General features: G+C 41.6%; 1 protein-coding gene across 4 annotated transcripts in view; it reads left to right on the top strand.

Moving 5' to 3' along the window:
• Positions 1-7,572: 7,572 nt before the first annotated feature.
• Positions 7,573-24,884, top strand: part of cdc14ab (cell division cycle 14Ab) — a 75,615-nt gene continuing 58,303 nt past the window's right edge. For all 4 annotated transcript variants that reach the window (XM_071344305.1, XM_071344306.1, XM_071344304.1 and 1 more), the window contains exons 1-4: positions 7,573-8,080; positions 8,566-8,656; positions 13,882-13,957; positions 18,998-19,090. In XM_071344305.1, coding sequence (XP_071200406.1) covers positions 7,984-8,080; positions 8,566-8,656; positions 13,882-13,957; positions 18,998-19,090 — 357 coding nt within the window. In that variant the 5' untranslated portion in view covers positions 7,573-7,983. The remainder of the gene's footprint in view (positions 8,081-8,565; positions 8,657-13,881; positions 13,958-18,997; positions 19,091-24,884) is intronic.

Here is a 24,884-nt window from a genome sequence, read left to right as displayed (position 1 = left end):
AACCAGAACCTTTGCTTTTTGCCATTACAACTGTTGAGGTGCTTAGTGATCTTATTCCAGATCATTAGCAGAAATAGCTGCAGGGTTGTCTGACTGGAAAGCATGCAGTCAGACACCTTGAGCATTTCACTGTACTTGTGCATGTGACAACTTGAAGTCTTCAGGAGTGAAGTGTAGACCTGTGAAAAACCTTATGTAACTTCTCTCAGCAAAGCTGACTTTTTTTTATCCCGTCTGCAACTACTTGACAACTTTTTCGACAAGCTCTCCAAGTAATGAGAAGGTAAACTATGGTATGTTTTAGCTTTGCTTGTTGAGTGGTTATGAAAGTGGTGAATGTGTAAGGGCTTGAGGGTTGACTGCAAGGCTTGTTGCTTAGCTATTTTTGTGGCCTATTCCAATTATCTTCACTCACCACCAAATGTGTAGACATCTCAGTGGTGAAGTTGTGAACATTGAGCTTTTTTTCTATCTCCAGTTATTCACAACTGTAATCTTCGCGTGTTGCTGATAGTCACAAACTTCCTAATTTTACGCTATTGTTTTAGATTGAAACTAATATTGTTTTTATTGGTAGCTCAGTCACTGAATTGTATACAGATTTTACAGTACATACATAAAACTACAAATTCTCATGAATAAAAACATAGTCCTAAAGTACTACACCCATAATAGAACCACTATATAAACTTTAGGCTGCTTTGTCTATTTCAGGGACACCCCAGGTCCTGGCTATGTACTCACGGCAGGGGATATTGTGTAATCTTATCAGTTATCATCTCATCCTGTTTCCTTCCATCTTTTCATCGTCCTTCCTTTTTCTCCACCCATCCTGTTTGTCTGTTCTCAGATGCAATAAAAGGTTCCAAACCTTAAAGACCATTTTGGGAGCTGATGTAGGACTTGAAAGTATGATAATGAGAAAGATTTGTTTGCTACAGTACAGCAGGCCTACAATCAGTCATCTCTGTGCGTTCACAAACCGTGGCGGTGCTGATAGATACAGTATGTCAACACCACATGACTTTAGGGCCGTTGAAGCATTTTTACTGCAGATAAAGCAAGAAAAACAAACTATAGTAATCTTATCAGGTTCATAGTGTAGGAACAGGCCTGAAAATGTACAATGTAAACAATATACTGTAACCTGTATTTATCAAATATACACACTTGTATGTTGTTTCTTGTCAACCATTGCTTAACCTTTCTGAACTGCCCTTACAATGGTTGCATAAGGGATTATTGTCAACACACTTCTGAAGTGAAAAGATTTACTCTGAGAGTTGGCAGAGCCATAAAAGCCTATGTTTCAAAACCAGTGCTATTTCAACTACCCAACACAGGTTGGGGAAATTGCATCACGTCACTGTTTTAAATTCGCAAAACACCCTGTCAAGACAACTCTCTTGAGCTAATACTCCTATTGTCTGGTGGTTCTTTAGAATAAACTGATGAGAGGAAACTATGCACATCCAAACATTCTCTTGTCTGAAATTGCTTTCCTTGTTGCACAGTGCAGCTAAGCCATCTCTTCACAGCACAGAGGTTGGTGGCACCTTAATTGGGGAGGACGGGCTTGTGGTAATGGCTGGAGCGGAATCAGTGGAATGGTATCAAACACATGGTATTTGTGTTTGATACCATTCCATTTGCTCCGTTCTAGCCATTCTTATGAGCCGTCCACTGCTTTACAGGTACAGGTTTGCTTTTCCTTCTTTTCCATGATGTCAGATGTGGAGAGTATTAAGTCGTCTCAACATGTGCCCGATTGACACAACACCAAATACAAACAACTCGTCAATGCATGGTATGTGTGAAATACTGTAATACACAGCACCGCAATTAGATGACAAGAGAGCAGCATTTATAGGGCAGATGGATTTCTATCTACATAGAGGAAATGGCACATTAGTGGTTGATCAATCGGAGAGGGAACTCAAGGAAGCTTGAAATTCACACCTTGGCTGCTGTGTAACAGGAACAGGAGTGCCATGTGAGGGCCGATCACATTGCAGTAACCTGAGGCGGTTACCTGATCCCACCTTGCTAGCTTTGTGTTCCTCTGGCATGCTCAGGGGTACAGCACTCACAAAGCTCCTCTTTCTATCGTTTGGTAAACATCGACTTGTTTATATTCTGGGGTTGGAGTGGCACAGTGATCCACAGAGTTGTCGCTGAGGTCCCGGGTGGCCCCCAAACCTCCCGTTTTGCTGCACCCCAATGAAGGCATGTCAGACGTTGCGTCCTGGAGGACCCAGGAACACGGTGACTGGAGCCAGCCTGCAGCCGCAGCATCAGCCCCCCAGCGGGTCTGGATCTCTCTCATAGCAGGTGAGCTAGATCCATGGAAAACCACATTCTCTCCCTAACTGCTGCCAGAGGCATCAACCTTTACTAGGATCAATGAATATTATATCTGGGATTGGGGTTTGTTTTATGTGGTATCTCTTCTAAGCTCCACTTTTTGATTGGCAATAACCGCATTATGGTACTTTGAGGCGAAAACAGGCACGGTCTATATTGCAATCCTGTGATTTAATGAAAATGAAACAAACAGCTACTATTATAAAGGCATGCTATCACAGATAGTGAAACTGCCACGTTCGTTTGTGATATTACAATAAAGAAGTTACTCTATACAATGTTCGTTTGTGATATTACAACAAAGAAGTTACTCTATATAATGTTCGTTTGTGATATTACAACAAAGAAGTTACTCTATACAATGAACATTTTTTTTCTCCCATGGACATCATTCCCAACGCTACAGAACTGCAGCAACAACAAAAAATGTGGGCAATGTGCGACGCTCCTCAGCTCTGCTTCGTCCACAAAACAAAAACAACAGCCGAGGGGTGGCCAGTGACGCCGTTTCCCTACTGCGGATTCCATCTTTAAAGGACGGTTCAATAAAATACAAATGTATATAATTTTGTGCTTACCAAATAAACCTGAGTATGCACATAGGGTTGATACAAGCCTAGGTAATAAGTGAACCATCCCTTTGAGAAAGAGCAACCTTGAAAGGCCAGAGTTTGTCCTGGTCAAATTCTGGATTATATTTCTGTCAATTTAGGGGATTTTTTTGACTCAAGAGCAGCTCCGGAGGCATAAATTCTGTGTAGTCCCAAACTGTGCATGATGGCAACAAAAACAAGGGGTTGCTTTCAGTTCACTCACTCCCTCTCATTGGGGGTGACCCACATAAATACTGGCACAGAGGATGATACCCATAGAGATCCTATTAAATTCCTATCAAGTGACATACAGTTCCTTTTGGTATGTATTCAGACCAATTGACTTTTTCTACATTTTGTTAGGTTACAGCTTTATTCTAAAATGTATTAAATATTTTTTCCTCCTCATCTATCTACTCACAATACCCCATAATGACAAAGCAAAAACAGATTTTTCGAAATAGTTGCAAATTTATAAAAAAAAATATTTAAAAAATACCCCATTTACATAAGTATTCAGACCCTTTACTCAGTACTTTGTTGAAGTAAAACCGGAAACATGACCGAATACAAACAGTGTAGCTATTCCCTCCGCAAGGCAATCAAACAAGCTAAGCGTCAGTACAGAGACAGAGTAGAGTCGCAATTCAACGGCTCAGACACAAGAGGTATGTGGCAGGGTCTACAGTCAATCACGGATTACAAAAAGAAAACCAGCCCAGTCGCGACCAGGATGTCTTGCTCCTAGACAGACTAAACAACTTCTTTGCTCGCTTTGAGGACAATACAGTGCCACTGACACGGCCCGCTACCAAAATCTGTGGACTCTCCTTCACTGCAGCCGACGTGAGTAAAACATTTAAACGTGTTAACCCTCGCAAGGCTGCAGGCCCAGACGGCATCCCCAGCCGCGTCCTCAGAGCATGTGCAGACCAGCTGGCTGGTGTGTTTACGGACATATTCAATCAATCCTTATCCCAGTCTGCTGTTCCCACATGCTTCAAGAGGGCCACCATTGTTCCTGTTTCCAAGAAAGCTAAGGTAACTGAAGAAATTAGGCTTGTCACCAAAAGCACTCAAACTTTTACAGATGCACAATCGAGAGCATCCTGTCGGGCTGTATCGCCGCCTGGTACGGCAACTGCTCCGCCCACAACCGTAAGGCTCTCCAGAGGGTAGTGAGGTCTGCACAACGCATCACCGGGGGCAAACTACCTGCCCTCCAGGACATCTACACCACCCGATGTCACAGGAAGGCCATAAAGATCATCAAGGACAACAACCACCCGAGCCACTGCCTGTTCACCCCGCTATCATCCAGAAGGCGAGGTTAGTACAGGTGCATCAAAGCAGGGACCGAGCGACTGAAAAACAACTTCTATCTCAAGACCATCAGACTGTTAAACAGCCACCACTAACATTGAGTGGCTGCTGCCAACATACTGACTCAACTCCAGCCACTTTAATAATGGAAAAATGTATGTATATATATTTTTTCACTAGCCACTTTAAACAATGCCACTTTTATATGTTTACATACCCTACATTACTCATCTCATATGTATATACTGTACTCAATACCATCTACTGCACCTTGCCTATGCCGTTCTGTACCATCACTCATTCATATATTTTTATGTACATATTCTTCATCCCTTTACACTTGTGTGTATAAGGTAGTTGTTGTGAAATTGTTAGGTTAGATTACTCGTTGGTTATTACTGCATTGTCGGAACTAGAAGCACAAGCATTTCGCTACACTCGCATTAACATCTGCTAACCATGTGTATGTGACAAATAAAATTTTATTTGATCCAAGTACCTTTGGCAGTGATTACAGCCTCAAGTCTTCTTGGGTGTGATGCTACAAGCTTGGCACACCTGTATTTGGGGAGTTTCTCCCATTCTTCTCTGGAGACACTCTCAAGCTCTGTCAGGTTGGATGGGGAGCGATGCTGCACAGCTATTTTTAGGTCTCTCCAGAGATGTTCGATTGGGTTCAAGTCCGGGCTCTGGCTGGGCCACTCAAGGACATTCAGAGACTTGTTTTTCCGAAGCCACTCCTGCGTTGTCTTGACTGTGTGCTTAGGGTCATTGCCCTGTTGGAAGGTGAACTTTCACCCCAGCTTGAGGTCCTGAGCGCTCTGGAGTAGGTTTCCATCAAGGACCTCTCTGTACTTTGCTCCGTTCATCTTTCCCTCAATTCTGACTAGTCTCCCAGTCCATGCCGCTGAAAAACATCCCCACAGCATGATGCTGCCACCACCATGCTTCACCGTAGGGATGGTGCCAGGTTTCCTCCAGACGTGACGCTTGGCATTCAGGCCAAAGAGTTCAATCTAGGTTTCATCAGACCAGATAATCTTGTTTCTCATGGTCTGAGAGTCCTTTAGGTCCCTTTTGGCAAACTCCAAGTGGGAATTCATGTGCCTTTTACTAAGGAGTGGCTTCTGTCTGGCCACTCTACCATAAAGGCCTGATTGATGGAGTGCTGCAGAGATGGTTGTCCTTCTGGAAGGTTCTCCCATCTCCACGGAGGAATTCTGTAGCTCTGTCAGAGTGACCATTGGGTTCTTGGTCACCTCCCTGACCAAGGCCCTTCTCCCCCGATGGCTCAGTTTGGCTGGGGGGCCAGCTCTAGAAAGAGTCTTGGAAGAATGATGGAGGCCACTGTGTTCTTGGGGACCTTCAATGCTGCATCATTTTTTTGGCACCCTTGCCCAGATCTGTGCCTCGACACAATCCTGTCTTGGAGCTCTACGGACAATTCCTTCGACCTCATGGCTTGGATTTTGCTCTGACATGCACTGTTAATTGTGGGACTTTATATAGACAGGTGTGTGCCATTCCAAATCATGTCCAATCATTTGAATTTACCACAGGTGGACTCCAATCAAGTTGTAGAAACATCTTAATGATGATCAATGGAAACAGGATGCACCTGAGCTCAATTTTATAGCAAAGGGACTGAATGTTATGTAAATAAGGAATTTCTAAAAAACTGTTTTCTCTTTGTCATTATGGGGTACTGTGTGTAGGTTGATGAGATTTAAAAAATATATCAATTTTAGATTAATGCCGTAACGTAACAAAATGTGGAAAAAGTCAAGAGGTCTGAATACTTTCCGAAGGCCCTGTAAAACAACAATTGACACAACAATCCATTCATTTCAATTTAAGCTATTATATAAAATACTTGATACAAAAAGGATGCTCAGTATATGGGGCATTGAACAGTCAGCCTTGTGCAGACTCAGACACAAGGAAACATAATCAAATAACATATTTTCTGGTACTGTCCATCGGTGGCTTGCTTTTGGAGTCCGGCCTGTGAATGGTTGTTATGTCATAATATCAGAGTTCAGATGGACCTGCGAACTGTATTGTTAGGGGATCTGAAAAAACATGATCAGTCAATGGGAAATATCATTATACTATTGGGTAAAGTATTTATTTTTAGGGCAACATCAGTAGACATTTTGCAAATAGGGAGGTTCAGGACCATGTAAGACATCATAGTAAAATGGAGGGATGTATAGTGTACCACAGTATAAGTCATAATACCCATAAAACCTAGCGGTCAAACAGGAAAATAATTCCAATGGTTTTTCCACCATTCATTTTCCCATAGGGGATTTTAGAAACACTTAAAATAAGGGATGTGTTTCATGTAGGCCTACCCTGGTGTGACTTTTTGATAACCGTGTAAATTTCTCAAGGACAAGGTTACTTTTATCAATATGTTCGGCTCTATTTTCCTCTCAGATTCGAAAATGCTGAAGAGTTTGGACATCCACCACACCCCTTTTGAATCAGTTTTTGTTTTGTCAGAAAAAAACATGCACACATTTAAAAACAATATGCTACCTATTGTTTTATCTATAAGATGTCTTGCACAAAAAAAAATCTTTATTACTATACTATTATTAGTATTCTAATTGCTAATTATATGATGATATCTGATTCGGGTGTCACAGTGTACTTTAGGAGCTGTACTTATGTTTGGATATAAAGATACATCAAACGTTGAGGATGAGATTAAGCTGAGATCAAGCTTGGTTGCATATTGTATTGCGGTTATAAAATAAAATAAGCACCATCCCACTTCTGACACAAGTGAAGCGAATTCGGGGTATAGCCCTGACTCCATGATCCTAGGTCCAGCAAATCTAATCAAATCAGCAACCAACATCTTAGCCGTTACTCCAAGAGGTCTGGAATTATTAATGAGGTCGCCAAGTAGGCGTTTGGCAAAGGTTGTTACAATATTAACAGAATTTTCAGTTGCTTATATCAAGCTATATATTTATTTACTTATATAGTTCTGGGGGGGGGGGGGGGGGTTATAGCATGTCATTATGTTTTTTCCTGCATTCTATAACTTTTGTAAATAATCCACTGGGCCATGCTGAACAGGCATAATCAAAGTGTGTTACTGATATAGGCCTCAGTGTTTACCCATATACGTTTTTATTCTACTCTCTTTACTGTGTCCTTCCCTCCATTGTCGATTTCAGACAACGTATTTGATCGCTGATTGGTTTAGGGAGACCATGCCCTGGCAACGTGCCTTTGTGTGGCGATTGGGTTTCTGGTTACCATGCGATGTCCCTTTAAGATGTTTGCTTGTAGTCGAATGACTATCCGCAATCATGGCAGGGATTCAGGGAAAAGATTTGTGCACTGTCTGGGTAGGAAATAAGTCAAGAGGACGTCTGCTACTTGTAATGCATGGATATTTTCCTCTGCGCTGAATGAAACCAAGAGGCACGCAGATATTTTCTGCTGCAGAGCTTTACTTTTTCTTGGTCATGGATTTCGAATTGGCAAATTACGTTTAATTTATTATTTTAGCCAGAGCAAAGTGCGTGGCTGCTAGCAAACCGCTAACTTAGCTACTAGTTGGTTAGAAGCTATCCTAACTAAATTAGCAACTCTGCTTTTTAATTTTTTTTATGTTTATTAATATCATTAACTAGTTAGCTTTTTTACCAGTTTAGTCAGTCTTAGCAACTTGTTTGTGTCGATGACTCTCGACAGCCTTAAACATTCTCCTATCCTTTCAACTTTGTTTAAAATGGCAGACGACATAGAATTGATAGGAGCCTGTGAATTAATAAAAGGTAAGTGAACATTTGCTAGTTAGCTATGTGTAAACTTTCTGCTAATTAATTATCAAGTCAACGCGAGTATTTTCGCCAACATGGCTAGCTAGCCTTCTTTTGCATCTCGCGAGCCAGTCTAAGCTGTCTGTGATTGACATGAATTGGTTCGAGAACTACTAGCTATGGCTAACGTTACTGGCTAACTTGAAACGTATATTTTCTTATTTTCAAAGTAAACTAAGATAGCGCATTAATCTGATATTTTCAGATGAATGTAGTTTTGTACGGGAAGTCAGCTACCTTGTAATCACAGCTCGCGGAAAGCGAGTGAGAATCGCATGAGTAAACAATGTTGCCAAGTCTTCCTTGGTAAAGTGTGTTCAACGCTTCTTTTATTTAAATAACTGTACCTCATTGTTCTATCTATGGTGTGATGTCTGTTTTTATGCCCCCTAAAGGCTTGCTGTTCATACATGTATGTACCCATGTTTTTTCTTCTTTAGATCGATTATATTTTGCTACCCTAAGAAGCAAGCCAAAAAGCACCGCAAACACGCACTACTTCTGCACGGATGACGAATTTATCTATGAAAAGTAAGTTTTGTTCTCCCTCTCAGTATCTCTTCGCACTTTCATCAGCTTCAGTGGATTTGTTTAGCTACGGTCCACTGGACAGCGCCAACAAGTATCGCTGGGGCTGCTGAAGAGCTGTCACTGCAATTATGTAACAGCTTTTAATTGAACGTTTTCCAATTCAGATTAATAAAGCCATTGTGTTCCACTCGGCTTGGAGTTGACCAATGGTTTACATCAGTGGTTCGCAAACGTTTTATAGTCCTGTACCCCTTCAAACATTCAACCTCCAGCTGCGTACCAAGGCACCAGGGTCAGTTCACTTTCAAATGTTTTTTGCCATCATTGTAAGCACGGCAAAAAACAACATTTGAATGTGGCTTACAATGATGGCAAAAAACATTTGAAAGTGAACTGACCCTTGTGCCTTGGTACGCAGCTGGAGGTTGAATGTTTGAAGGAGTGTGAGTTTTTGTCACAACCCTGCTCGTGGGAAGTGACAAAGAGCTCTTATAGGACCAGGACACAAATAATAATAATACACCATTTTGCTCTTTATTTAGCCATCTTACATATACAACCTTATTTGTTAATCAAAAATGTTGAATAACTCACCAGAGATTAATGAGAAGGGTGTGCTTGAAAGGATGCACATAACTCTGCAATGTTGGGTTGTATTGGAGAGAGTATCAGTCTTAAATCATTTTCCACACAGTCTGTGCCTGTCTTTAGTTTTCATACTAGTGAGGGCCGAGAATCCACTCTCACTTAGGTACGTGGTTGCAAAGGGCATCAGTGTCTTAACTAGAGGTCAGCCGATTTAATTAGGGCCGATTTCAAGTTTTCATAACAATCGGTAATCGGCATTTTTGGACACAGATTATGGCCGATTACATTGCACTCCAGGAGGAGCTTGCGTGGCAGGCTGACCACCTGTTATGCGAGTGCAGCAAGGAGCCACGGTAAGTTGCTAGCTAGCATTAAACTTATAAAATCAATCAATTTTAACATAATCACTAGTTAACTACACATGGTTGATGATATTACTAGTTTATCTAGCTTGTCCTGCGTTGCATAGAACCGATGCGGGGCCTGTTAATTTATCATTTGAATCACGGCCTTCTTCGCCAAACGAGTGATGAATTAACAAGCGCATTCGCGAAAAAAGCACTGTCGTTGCACCAATGTGTACCTAACCATAAACATCAATGCCTTTCTTAAAATCAATACACAAGTATATATTTTTAGACCTGCATATTTAGTTAATATTGCCTGCTAACATGAACTTCTTTTAACTAGGGAAATTGTGTCACTTCTCTTGCGTTCTGTGCAAGCAGAGTTAGGGTATATGCAGCAGTTTGGTCCGCCTGGCTCGTTGCGAACTGTGTGAAGACCATTTCTTCCGAACAAAGACCGTAATTCATTTGCCAGAATTGTAAATAATTATAACATTGACGGTTGTGCAATGTAACAGCAATATTTAGACTTAAGGATGCCACCCGTTAGATAAAATACGGAACGGTTGCGTATTTCACTGAAAGAATAAACGTTTTTTTTCTTTTGAAATGATGGTTTCCGGATTTGACCATATTAATGACCTAAGGCTCGTATTTCTGTGTGTTATTATAATTAAGTCTATGATTTGATAGAGCAGTCTGACTGAGCGGTGGTAGGCAGCAGCAGGCTCGTAAACATTCAAGGTACTAAACGATATCATAACCGCCATCGATAAAAGACAGTACTGTGCAGCCGTCTTCATCGACCTGGCCAAGGCTTTCGACTCTGTCATTCACCGTATTCTTATCGGCAGACTCAATAGCCTTGGTTTTTCTAATGACTGCCTTGCCTGGTTCACCAACTACTTTGCAGACAGAGTTCAGTGTGTCAAATCGGAGGGCATGTTGTCCGGACCTCTGGCAGTCCCTATGGGGGTACCACAGGGTTCAATTCTCGGGCCGACTCATTTCTCTGTATATATCAATGATGTCGCTCTTGCTGCGGGCGATTCCCTGATCCACCTCTACGCAGACGACACCATTCTGTATACTTCTGGCCCTTCCTTGGACACTCTGCTAACTAACCTCCAAATGAGCTTCAATGCCATATAACACTCCTTCCGTGGCCTCCAACTGCTCTTAAATGCTAGTAAAACCAAATGCATGCTTTTCAACCGTTCGCTGCCCCCGCCCGCCCGACTAGCATCACCACCCTGGACGGTTCCGACCTAGAATATGTGGACAACTATAAATACCTAGGTGTCTGGCTAGACTGTAAACTCTCCTTCCAGACTCATATTAAACATCTCCAATCCAAAATTAAATCTAGAATCGGCTTTCTATTTCGCAACAAAGCCTCCTTCACTCACGCTGCCAAACTTACCCTAGTAAAACTGACTATCCTACCGATGCTCGACTTCGGCGATGTCATCTACAAAATAGCTTCCAACACTCTACTCAGACTGCATCCAGTTTGCTATCACAGTGCCATCCTTTTTGTTACCATATCACCTTATACCACTGCGACCTGTATGCTCTAGTCGGCTGGCCCTCGCTACATATTCGTCGCCAGACCCACTGGCTCCAGGTCATCTATAAGTCTATGCTAGGTAAAGCTCCGCCTTATCTCAGTTCACTGGTCACGATAACAACACCCACCCGTAGCACACGTTCCAGCAGGTATATCTCACTGATCATCCCCAAAGCCAACACCTCATTTGGCCGCCTTTCCTTTCAGTTCTCTGCTGCCAGTGACTGGAACGAATTGCAAAAATCGCTGAAGTTGGAGACTTTTATTTCCCTCACCAACTTTAAACATCAACTATCTGAGCAGCTAACCGATCGCTGCAGCTGTACATAGTCCATCTGTAAATAGCCCACCCAATCTACCTACCTCATCCCCATACTGTTTTTATTTTATTTACTTATCTGCTCTTTTGCACACCAGTATCTCTATTTGCACATCATCTGCTCATTTATCACTCCAGTGTTAATCTGCTAAATTGTAATTATTCGCTCCTATGGCCTATTTATTGCCTACCTACTCATGCCTTTTGCACACACTGTATATATACTTTCTTTTTTCTACTGTGTCATTGACTTGTTTATTGTGTTATTGACTTGTTTATTGTTTACTCCATGTGTAACTGTTGTTGTCTGCGTCAAACTACTTTGCTTTATCTTGGCCAGGTCGGAGTTGCAAATGAGAACTTGTTCTCAACTGGCCTACCTGGTTAAATAAAGGTGAAATAATAAAAAATAAATAAATCATTCAAACAGCACTTTCCTGCATTTGCCAGCAGCTCTTTGCTGTGCTTCAAGCATTGCGCTGTTTATGACTTCAAGCCTATCAACTCCCGAGATTAGGCTGGCAATACTAAAGTGCCTAAAATAACATCCAATAGTCAAAGGTATATGAAATACAAATCGTATAGAGAGAAATAGTCCTATAATTCCTATAATAACTACAACCTAAAACTTCTTACCTGGGAATATTGAAGACTCATGTTAAAAGGAACCACCAGCTTTCATATGTTCTCATGTTCTGAGCAAGGAACTTAAATGGTAGCTTTCTTACATGGCACATATTGCACTTTTACTTTCTCCAACACTGTGTTTTTGCATTATTTAAACCAAATTGAACATGTTTCATTATTTGAGGCTAAATTGATTTTATTGATGTATTATATTAAGTTAAAATAAGTGTTCATTGTTCATTCGGTATTGTTGTAATTGTCATTATTACAAATATATATAAAAACAAATCGGACGATTTATTCGGTATCGGCTTTTTTTGGTCCTCCAATAATCGGTCGACCTCTAGTCTTAACAGCGCGATTTGCCAAGGCAGAATACTTTGAGCGCAGCCCAATCCAGAAATCTGGCAGTGGCTTTTGATTAAATTCAGTTCTCACAGAACCGCTTGTTGCAATTTTGATGAGGCTCTCTTGTTCAGATATCAGTAAGTGGACTGGAGGCAGGGCATGAAAGGGATAACGAATTCAGTTGTTTGTGTCATTCTTTTCGGGAAAGTACCTGTGTAATTGCGCACCCAACTCACTCAGGTGCTTCGCTATATCACATTTGACATTGTCCGTAAGCTTGTTCATTTGTACACAAAAAAATCATACAAATGATGGAAAGACCTGTGTGTTGTCCTTGTTAACGCAGACAGAATAGAACTCCAACTTCTTAATCATAGCCTCAATTTTGTCCCGCACATTGACTATAGTTGCGGAGAGTCCCTGTAATCCTATATTCTGATAATTCGGGCGAGAAAAAACATCACCCAGATAGGCCAGTCTAATGAAAAACTCGTCATCATGCAAGTTGTCAGACAAGTGAAAATGATCGTCAGTAAAGGAAACTTTAAGCTCTTCTTTCAATAATAAAAAAAAAACTTGTCAATACTTTACCCCTTGATAAGCAACGCACTTCTCTGTATGTTGTGAAAGCATTACATGGTTGCTGTCCATATCATTGCATAATGCAGAAAATACAGGAGAGTTCAGGGGCCTTGCTTTAACAAAGTTAGCATTTTCACCGTGGTGTCCAAAACGTCTTTCAAGCTGTCAGGCATTCCCTTGGCAGCAAGAGCCTCTCAGTGGATATTGCAGTGTCCCCAAGTGGCGTCAGGAGCAACTGCTTGCACGCATGTTACCACTCCACTATGTCTCCCTGTCATGGCTTTTGCGCAATCAGTACAGATACCAACATGAGCAGCAGTGGAATTCCCGCGAGAGAGTAACGGTTCATGTGATTGAATGTTAATTATTTGACTAGGCTACCTGTATTTGACATTGTGTTGTTATTTCGCTGAACACTAGATGGTGTAATTTTATTTTTGGCAGTGAAATGAGGATACTCAGGTGAGAAAAAAAACTCACCCAAATGTATAGTCCCGTGGGAAAATATAAATGGACTGTTTGAAAATGTGAAGGGGGAAAAAAAATAAAGGGATTCGCATTTTTATTTGCTGTACCCCCGTGTCTAAGTGTACCCCAGTTTGGGAATACCAGGTTTACATAATGCAAGCGTTTGATTAACCCTCCCTGTTGAACTTGTGGACAGGAAAGTAAAACACAAAATTGTGGTTCAATACAAAAATGTAATTGATAACAAATATAACAGATGGGGTTCATTCCTGGATTAGGATAGCTAAGTCATCTCAATATTAGGCAGTTCTATGTTAAATGAAAATATGTTTTAACCAGTTCAGTCTGACATTTTTTACTGTTAATTATATTTCAGCTTCTATGCGGATTTTGGACCACTCAACCTAGCCATGCTATACAGATACAGCTGTAAACTCAACAAAAAGCTGAAGGTAAGTCATGTGCCTCTCTCTGTTCATGCCTTTCTTCCCTCATTAAGAATGTACATTATGCATCTGTGACAACAAAATCAATTTGTGTATTTCTACCTCGCACGCCCTCATTGACAACAACCGCAAGGTCTGTGGCATTTGAAAACATGCCAACACATACAGTAGTGTAGTTTATGGGGTTAGTTATTAGATAATTACAAAACCCACACACTGCCCCCTCAGCTAGAGTTTGGCTACTTGCAAGGACAATGCTAAATACAGAGGCTTTTAGCTGTAGTATATGAGCATCTTTTTTTCTCTTTGTCTGCATGTCATTTTAAAACCATTGTGCAACTTGAAGGGTAGGTATGAAATTAATGGATAAAGCACAAGTCCTCAGACCATTTAAATCAAAGCTTTGGCAAAGTAATTGGCTTTCTGTTTTTAGCCACTGACTCACCTGTCCCAAAGCTGCGTTGGCACTTTCCCTCGGACAGAGTCATTAGAGATGCCAGGATAATCTGTGTGGGCTGACACAATCTGCTCCAGCTCGTAGTATAGGCTACAATATTCACTCAGTGGCCAGTTTACCTTTGACCTCTCATCAACGAGCTGTTTTCGCTCACAGGACTGCCGCTACCTGGATGTTTTTTATTTGTCGCACCATTCTCGGTAAACCCTAGAAAATGTTGTACGTGAAAAGCCCATGAGGCTGGCCGTTTCTGAGGTACTGGTACCAACAATTATACCACACTCAAAGTGGCTTAGGTAACCCATTTAGCCCATTCTAACATTCAATCAAACAGTAACTGAATGCCTTGATGCCTGTCTGCCTCACGAACAATGTTCCCTCTAAGCTGTGTGCCTGCGCAGGCGTGAAGTAGCCAGAGACTGCTGCGCAGCTCCCGGGGCAGAGTGCAGAACAACTATCAGCTCATGGAGAGAAGCACGAGATTCAATTTCACTCAACTTTCTAGCATTTTCCCTGTTAACACTATCAACGTTTCCCTTTACTGTGGCAAGTGTGATATAATCTGCCCAGTATTAGCCACTTTCAATGCAACATACCGAAACTAAACAAACTACGCAAGAGGATTTGTTGTAGAGTTCTCATGGTCATGACTCAGCCTGTACTCTACACAGACTGGCATAAACATTCAAAGTTGCCGTAGGCCTATATGCAAATAGACCATGCCATATGTGGATCTGTGCCATTTACTTTGAACTGGACTGTGTTTTACAGCTGTGGTCATGAGTAGATATGCTTGTTTTGAGATCAAACTAAGAGCTGCATGCAGCATCAAACAACCCAAACATTTTCAGTCACCTTGTCTGGAGGACAAGTGGATGAACAGGTTCATGTCGAGCCCTGCGTGTTTCAGAAGTCTCATGGAATGTAGGCCTACATTGAACACCACACATTGCTACTGTAGGCTGAAGGAAATAGCTGTTCTATCAATGTTCAAATGTTATGGGATGCATTTTCTCCATTGTTTTTGATGGTAGGACACTCCGGTAGGTCTATATTATGATCAATTAGCCACAGTAGCCAACTTGGTCACTGTTTTAACTCTAACTTAAAGCGGCTACAGACTCCGTGTTCACAGTAAACGCACGTTGGAAGTTGCACAGAATTTCCCGAAAGTTCACGTTTGTGCTCAGCAGGCCTGAAATTTGCTCCGTGACGAAGAATTTGAGGGAACATTGGTCACAAACCAATTTCAGGAACATAGGTAAACTGTATATTTTGGTTTATTCTGGAGCCTCCCCGAAGTATGTTTAGATACTACTGTTTGTCATGTTTGGTGAAAACAAAATCTGCAGTGATTATTAGGCTACCACTATTGATAAGATTGTGGTCGACATCACGAAAAAAAAGTTTATGCCTATTGGCATATATACTCAATTAAAATTAAATTATTATAATTTAAAAAAAAATCTAAACAGGTTTCCATCCTAATTTTTTATACAAGTAAAGTAAATATCTGATATAAATTCTCATTGCAGGCCTGATGGAAACAGAATATTTGTCGGTAAACTTTCCAAATGTTGACTAAACAAAATATGCTAGACAAGGTGGGATCGTTCTGTGTCTGCGTAAAATGTAGGTGGAATCGATATGATGACTATCAATATTTGCGCATAAAAGCGAAGTAAACTTGGAGTCACACGATGACATGTTGTGTGATCCTTCCTCTACGACTCGTCAGGAAAGCATGCTGTTTATTAGGATACAGATGAAATAAGTTATGATGACCTTCACAGGGTGGTGAAAGTGCAAGGTGATGAGCTTGATGCTCCTTTCTATTAAATATCCAGGGTTTTATTCAGGTGACATGATCATCAATGCTTGCCATTTGACAAATAAATACTCTTGCCCTTTTGTCCATAATAATCTCATCATGTAGGTTATACCAGCACAGTATATGCGAGCTGTTGGCTAGAGCGCACGTGCCAATACCAGACTGGGGACACTTGCTATGTAACGCAAACATTTTTGTGAGAACACTGTCAGTAGAGTAGAAAATACAATGGAAACCCATTTAACTTTATTCGTTACATGGGGGATTTAACCACAAAAAGGTATTTTTATGTGCACTACGTCATCACGCACATTCTTTTATCCCCATCAAGTCAATTTGATGGAAACACATCTCTTGTGGGAAAATGTTGTTTTTATGCATATTTGAGAATATTCGCATAAAAATCTGTCGCCGATTGGATGGAAACCTAGCTAGTTAAAATCATTTCAGTGGTCATGCCTGTCAAGTACATGGCATGTTGTTTATAAAGCTGTCTTTGTTCTTGTTTGTGGATGTGCATTATAATTAATTTGAGTTCAATCAGGGCCTGGCTTTTATCCAGGAGTTGTAACAACAATTCTGCTGTTCACAATTTATGACACTAATGCCAATTTATACATGAGTTCAGTTGCTGTTAGGCTAACCTGAGTATTTGAGTTATTGTTGTCATTTTGGGTGCTTCAATTCTCCCAATATGTTTATTGTTCAGCAATCTCAATTATTTTCAGAGGTATGTGAGGTAAAGGACATGTGAAGTTCTCGCTATGCCTACTAAATTTTTAGCTCTCAATTGCCCTTTTTAAAAGCCCACCTGGCCAAAACCTTCTCATAAGACCCTGGTCAAGGGGAGCTCCCAACTTCCCGGACACACACACACACCAATAAAGTTGCCAATTTTGTCTAACTCATGCCTTTCTACCCCCATGTGAATGTTGCTCTCAGAAAGAGAGTTTCATTAAGAGGTTCTGCATCTTTTTGTCCTGTAATTTTTCCATTGGAGCAGACGATCTGTAGATCTGTCATATGTAGGTGTTGGTCAGTGTTGAAGGTAAAGTCTCAAGCAAGCATGATGTTTTTATGGCTGTCTCTCTCCCTTCCCGTCCACGCCACCACGCTTTGCCCTCCAGTGTTTGTGTTGTGAACAGTGTGTTGCCTTAGGGACACCATTCCTTTGAACCTCCATTGGTTTGGATCTGGTACATGAAAGCCGAGATGTAAAAAAAACGACAGGAAAAGTGGACAACCCTGATTTGAGAAATGACACCGTTTGGAGGATGTGAACATCCCACACCTGTGGGACTTGATCTGGGGCTTATAGAGCCCATTTGATATGTGTTGCCCCCACTCACCTACCCTATTTCCACATCCTCTCACCACTCATGCTTGTGCCTGGCCTCCGGTTGGTCTGGCTTAACCTGCTTAGCGACGCAGTTCACCCGTTTTAACCCCGACCTTTACCCAGAGGCCTACATCCTCTAGTAGGCTTGTTAGTTAGTCTGAAGTATTTTACATATAAAGTGAAAGTATTAAAGCAGATTGGGTCTATGTCCTATTGCTCATAGCCATCAATGTACTGGTAACACTGACAGTAGGCTACATTTTTCTGTGATAAAGCATTTTTTTCTAGGAAGACTAGCATATTGTTGCCATTGAATGCAAGAACTAGGTTGTTTCCCTCAGGCCTAGATGATGGTATTGGCATTTTTCTCATTTGGGCAAAAGTCCATCCTTCACCCTCTCGCCTCCGTCCCCTCTTCTCTGTGACCAAGAAACCGGTAAGTAGTGGTCAAAGTGACCTCCCCTCCTCGATAGCCACCTTTTTATTGAGGATAGTCCTTCGTGGAAGAGTTTTGAAATCTGCCACACGCCCTTTGAATCAGGTTTTGTCAAATGAGGAAAAAAAGCAACATGCTACTTTATAACTATAAAATGTCTAGCACAACTGACTTAATTAGTTTATCACTTTACACATGTATTTTGGGATCTACCCCTGTAAACATAATTTGCATGATGACCCACAAGGGGTGGGGGGGGACTGGGTTCGTCCATACAAGCCTTTGTGGTTTCATTTCCATACCAAACTTCAATTAGGCTAGAGACTCAAGCATGCTGTTTGTCATATTGCTGATTAGCCCTGTGTAGCAGTGACTGTGTGTGTATGGATAGATGCGTCTATCTTCTAGCTTGCCTGAGCTGCTTCTGAGTGCTTTGGCCGACTCGGGCAGTGATTCTGAACGAGAACACTGACAGCGGCACACACCAGCAGCCCACCTGTTCTGCCAGCGGCTCCTCTTCCTGCATCCCTAGCGGATCGGTGGTGTCTTGAGCGTCTGAGCAGCAGCTACCATAGCGTCTATCTGCATTTGTCCAAATAATATAGCCTAATGTAATGTCATATACAAGCCAGAACCAGATGTGCCTTTAGGTCTATTAATAGGACCAAAAATACTGCCACGTTCATTGCGTCTTTCTCCTTGAGTGTAAAATAGGAGGCTGCCGAGTTTATCGTTGTGGATTTCTGTATGTTTCATGGACACTAGTGTTTATAGGACTAGTGTATTTCTAAGCCAGATATAAATACAACATACACAGTACTGTACAACCTTTGGTCACCTAACCGTTGTTGTTTAGACGTGGTTTAGTTGAGTTTGCGCATATCTTTATCAATTATTCTAATCTAAATAGCTTTAATGTGAAGAGGTTCTAAATTCATGTGATTGAGTTTTTTCTTACGTGTATTTTCTCCTTTTGTCTGCAGTCGTTCACACTGACCAGAAAGCGAATCGTACACTACACCAGCTTTGACCAGCGGAAAAGGGCTAATGCTGCTGTTTTAATCGCTGCCTATGCTGTGAGTATTCCTTCCTATTTCTCTCTCTCCTCTCTCTGCAGGGAAGGAAGTTAGGCAAGGAGAAAAAAGTGTATTTTGGGCCGTTGCGTCATGCTGCACCCCTCAAAAAAATGCAGCTCAACTCATTTTGCATTAGTATCAATGTACCCAGATGGCCCCAATGCACTTTTCCCCTAGCGTGTTGTTTTTGTAGTATTTGCACTATTGTTGTCGACCCAGGCCTTTTTTTCAGGGCTTCTTTCAGTCAGTGCTGATTTCCTTTTAAGGGGGCAACTCTCTGACTCTTGGAGAAACGGATGGGAGAGGACTGCTGTAGACAGCCCTATTGTCCTGCCACAGTGGCCCCATCTTCCTGCCCCCTTTGAATGCCCAGCAGCTCCTGTTGCATTAGTCCCTATTCATTTGGTCCCTTGCTGCCAGCCATGGTTGAAGGCTGACCTTTCACTCCCAGTCAGATACCAGCCTTGACTGTAATGTGTGATGGCATCCCTTGCCAGCTGGCCGCTCTGTCACATGGCAGTAAATGAGGGGATTTATCCGGTTCTTCTGTTGTTATGCTATGATGAGGACATGCCTTATGACAGAGCCCGGCGATGGCATGATGAAGATCTTCTCAGGCAATGTGGGTCACTAGTATTTACTCAGTGGGCTGTGCCCAGTCCTTACCCCAAGGGAACAGACGGGAACAGCAACTGTCATGACATACTTTGCATGTAATTTAAGGCCCTTCTCTGAATATTTTTTCATTGGGATGCCCTGCCTGGACTAGAAACATGATATAGGCTATATCAACTCTTCTGGTTTTGGCCTTTAATGGCTATGACAGTGATTGGTAAAACGCAGTTGAGTTTCTCACGGTAAACATGGTTTTCTTAACTAGCTAGTCTATATACATCCCAAAGTATATTCTTATAATGGCCAGGGTTGGATTGAATAAGGACCGTGGTCCCCAGAACTGTCTTGTTAGCAACCCAGGCAGTGCCCCAGTCTCATAGCTCTGGGAGGAGATTTGAAGCATCGTTGCAGCAGGGGCCTTGCTGGATTATAATCTGGATTTGGCTTCTAATCCTGGTTGACCGTGGCAGGAGGACAGTTGCATGCCATAATACTCCCCCCCCCCCCCCCCCCAAACACACCCACCCCTGAGGTGAACCCTGTACATCATGCTATCCTATGCACAGCTGTTCACAAAGTCCCATGCTAGTTTAGTTCTGTCAGCATGTCTAGACACTAGCCATATTGACACATGATCAGATGCTTGTCAATGTCTGTCCATGCTAGAAATAATGTATGTACAGCGCTTTCCAACCAAAAATAGGATTTGATCCACTCACCAAATAGATCCTGTCACTTTTCCCTTTACATTTCCTGTATTGGCCAATAGGAGACGGATGACCTTGTGGGAGTTGAATTGCACTCATGGTGTGTCTAATCTGTCACTCAGTGACCCTATTAAAGCTGCTGTCATTTATTCCTTCCTAGACAATCTCTCAAGGGTAGATGCACAAGGCGAAGCGCTCCGCTAAATTTAGCCTGAATCCTGAACCCTGACCCGAAGCCCAAGATGAACTCCTCATTCAATGACACTGAAATATCGGCACCTCTTTCAAAACCAGCCCATATCATCTCTTCCCTCTGCACGAGTCATTGGCTCACAAATGCACACAGAGGACATAGCATTCAGAAATCAATATCGAGCCTGATGAACTGCGTTTATCCACTTAGAAGGGATGTGAGGTTTGTCTGCAATGTTGTAAACTCTGTTCTGCTGTGTGTCTAGCTATTTAGCCTAGCCCATTGTGTTGTCTTTAATAATGAGAGAACGTGCAGGGAACGTGGCAGGGCTTTCCTCCCTGTTGATTTCTCTCCAAGTGGGTCTACATTGATCCGGTCAGGTGATTGTGTGGGCTCCGTTGAGTCCTCCTGGCCCTGCTCTCGTTACAGATGTTTTAATACAAATGACCAGCTTTGAACCCAAGAGGATTATATGTGTGGGATGAACAGCTGTCCCTGTGGGACTCTAAATTCTGTGTCACGTGGATCACGTGGGACAACACAGACACCAGCAGTAGAATTTAAGCTGGTGCATTTCAGCAGTATCCAATTGTCTGACTGGTGAATATTTCATGAAGTGGGAGCAGGAATAACAAAGCTCTGTTCTATTTGCTGAAGGGACACAGGCTTCATGCACTGCTTGGCCTCCATGTCACCAGACCTACTGAGACACAAGCTGCATACTCAAGCCCATTCTCCCATACAAGCCTCCTAGTCAAGACAAATCTTCCAGTCGACCTTTGCAAAATGGCCAGATTTTCACACCAGGGCTGTTTGGATCTGTTATTTCAGCCTGGTCTCCTAGACTAAACTTAACATAGTAAACAAATCAAATTTCAACTATTTTACTGAGTTAAAGTTCATATAAAGAAATCAGTCAATTGAAATAAATTCATTAGGCCCTGATGTATGGATTTTACATGACCGGGAATACAGATATGTATCTGTTGGTCACAAAATTATCATGCTGAAAGTGGAGGTGATGGCGGCGGATGAATCACATGACAATGGGCCCCAGGATCTCGTAACGGTATCTCTGTGCATTCAAATTGCAATCAAATAAAATGCAATTGTGTTCGTTGTCCGTAGCTTATGCCTGCCCATAACCCCACCACCACCATGGGGCACTCTTTTCACAACGTTGACATCAGCAAACCGCTCGCCCTCACGACGCCCTTGTTAGGCCAGTTGGACTTAGTGCAAATTCTATAAAACGATTTTGGAGGTGGCTTATGGTAGAGAAATTAGCATTAAATTCTCTGGCAACAGCTCTGGTGGACATTCCTGCAGTCAGCATGCAATTGCGCTCTCGCTCAGAATTTGAGACATCAGTGGCATTGTGTTCTGTGACACAACTGCACATTTGAGTAGCCTTTTATTGTCCCCAGCACAAGGTGCACCTGTGTAATGATCATGCTGTTTAATCAGCTTCTTGATATGCCACACCTGTCAGATGGATGGATTCTCATGGCAAAGGAGAAATGCTCACGAATGGGGATGTAAACAAATTTGTGCGCTAAATTTGAGAGAAGTAAGCTTGTTGTGTGTATTGATGATTTCTGGGATCTTTTATATCAGCTCATGAAACATGGGACCAATACTTTACATGTTAAATTCCTATATTTTTTTAACGAAGTGTCCCGGATTTACGTACAGAATAATACGAAATGCTCTGAGACCAGTTTTGTTATTGCCAGAGGGTTTGTTTACGTTCTTTGTTTACTTTGTTCATAGTTCTGCCTAATTCTCTACATCTTCAGTGGAAATGAAATCCCTTGTCTCTGCCCTCCACTCTCTGTCGTTACAACTCCTTGTATGGATGTGGGATGCCGAGGTGTTGATTCAGATGAGCCCTGCTTTTCTGACCTGGGGCCTGTTGCACAAAACTAGGATAAGGGATTAAGCCAGGATATCTTGGTGATCCTGGCTCAATTGATCCGTAATCCGGTTGCACTAAAGATGGATAGGGGGCAGGAGGATATGTTATGGTATAAATTACCATGGAGATTTATTCTGTGGAGCTAGCCTGCTCCAGACCAGGCTAAATTCCAGGATCTATTTAATCTCATCCCTAATGTCAGTCAGCAGTCACCACAAATGGAAACCAATAGTTATTTCACTGCTCACTATACATTGTTATCACATATAACTAGACCCACTGTTATTATTTAAACGTTTGTGATCATTAATTTCAATGATTTTGGATAAAAAATGATTTTTAGATGATGTTGCTATCATTAGATAATTTACAGTTTCCCATAGACTATAAGGCTATATATAAAATGATAGAATATTAGGGCCACAGAGGGGAAAAAAACACAAGTCATAATATTGTAACCAGTTGTTTTAACCTTTCACGAGCCTCTACCCCGGGTCCGGGATCACCCCCCACCCCCCCCCACACACTGATTAGCATAGCTAGCATAGCTTCACAAGTAGATAGTAGCATCTAAATATCATTAAATCACAAGTCCAAGACACCAGATGAAAGATACAGATCTTGTGAATAAAGCCACCATTTCAGATTTTTAAAATGTTTTACAGGGAAGACACAATATGTAAATCTATTAGCTAAACACGTTAGCAAAATACACCACTTTTCTAACTCCATCAGTTTCTTACTCCTTCAGGTGCTATCACCAATTCGGCTAAACTAAGATATTGATAGCCAATAACCTATAAAAAACCTCTTCAGATGACAGTCTGATAACATATTTATGGTATAGGATAGGTGTTGTTAGAAAAAAGTGCATATTTCAGGTAGAAATCACAGTTTACAATTGCACCGACCATCACAAATCGACTAGAATTACTAGATAGAGCAACGTGTATGACCAATTTACTCATCATAAAACATTTCATAAAAATAGACAAAGCATAGCAATGGAAATACCCAGTTCTTGTGATTTCAGACCATATTTCAGATTTTCTAAGCGTTTTTCAGCGAAAACACAATAAATCGATAAGTTAGCATACCACATGTGCAAACGTTACCAGAGCATCGATTCCAGCCAAAGAGCGCTATAACGTAATCACCGCCAAAATATATTAATTTTTTCACTAACCTTCTCAGAATTCTTCCGATGACACTCCTGTAACATCATTTTACAACATACATATACAGTTTGTTCGAAAAGGTGCATATTTAGCCATACAAAACCGTGGTTACACAATAAAAATACTAGGAAATCAAGCCTCAATATGTCTGACGTCATCTATCAGAGTGATCTAGTTTAATTGAAAGCTAATCATATACTTGACTAAAAAATACAGGGTTGACAGGAATCGAAAGACAAATTAGTTCTTAATGCAATCGCTGATTTACATTTTTTTAATTATCCTTACTTTTCAATACAGGTTGCGCCAAGCGAAGCTATAGCAAACAAGATGGCGACATAAACGTTTAACATTTATCGACAGAAACACGATTTATCATCATAAATTGTTCTTACTGTGAGCTGTTCTTCCATCAGAATCTTGGGCAAAGAATCCTTTCTTGGGTCTAATCGTCTTTTGGTCGAAAGCTGTCCTCTTGCCATGTGGAAATGCCCACTGCGTTCGGCATGAACTGGAAACGTGCCCAGCTGTTCAAAGTGCGTCAGAAATAAATGGGTCAAAATCGCACTAAACGGATATAAATTGCTATAAAACGGTTTAAATTAACTACCTTATGATGTTTTTAACACCTCTAACGAGTAAAAACATGACCGGAGAAATATTACTGGCTAAACAAACGCTTGGAAGGAGGCGAGTCCGACGTCCTCCGTGCGCAAGAGGCAGGCAGCAAAGGTATGCTACTTCCGGTATTTGCTCTTTTATGCAGCCCCTGATTGCGCAATCGATACCATTCAAAGCGTCATCACGTACTGACATCCAGGGGAAGACGTAAGCAGTGTCCGTATCCTCATAGCAATAACAGTGGCCTTTAAACTGACTCCAGATCAGGGGCCAAAATGTGTGAAATCTGACTCCATGTCAGGGAAATTGCTCTAGAATTTGTTCTGTTCCACTCAGAGACAAAATTCCAACGCCTATAGAAACTGGAGACTGTTTTCTATCCAATAATAGTAATAATATGCATATTGTACGAGCAAGAATTTAGTAGGAAGCCGTTTAATCTGTAATGCAATTATGCTAATGAGAAAACAGCACCCCCTGTAGTCGCAAGAAGTTAAAGGAGGACAGTTGTTAAAATGACAGATGTGGGGCATTTCGTGAAATTGTACTTCAGTATGGTTTC

Source organism: Salvelinus alpinus, chromosome 15, assembly GCF_045679555.1.
Source record: "Salvelinus alpinus chromosome 15, SLU_Salpinus.1, whole genome shotgun sequence".
Lineage (NCBI taxonomy): Eukaryota > Metazoa > Chordata > Actinopteri > Salmoniformes > Salmonidae > Salvelinus > Salvelinus alpinus.
This window is presented reverse-complemented; position numbering and strand designations above follow the sequence as displayed.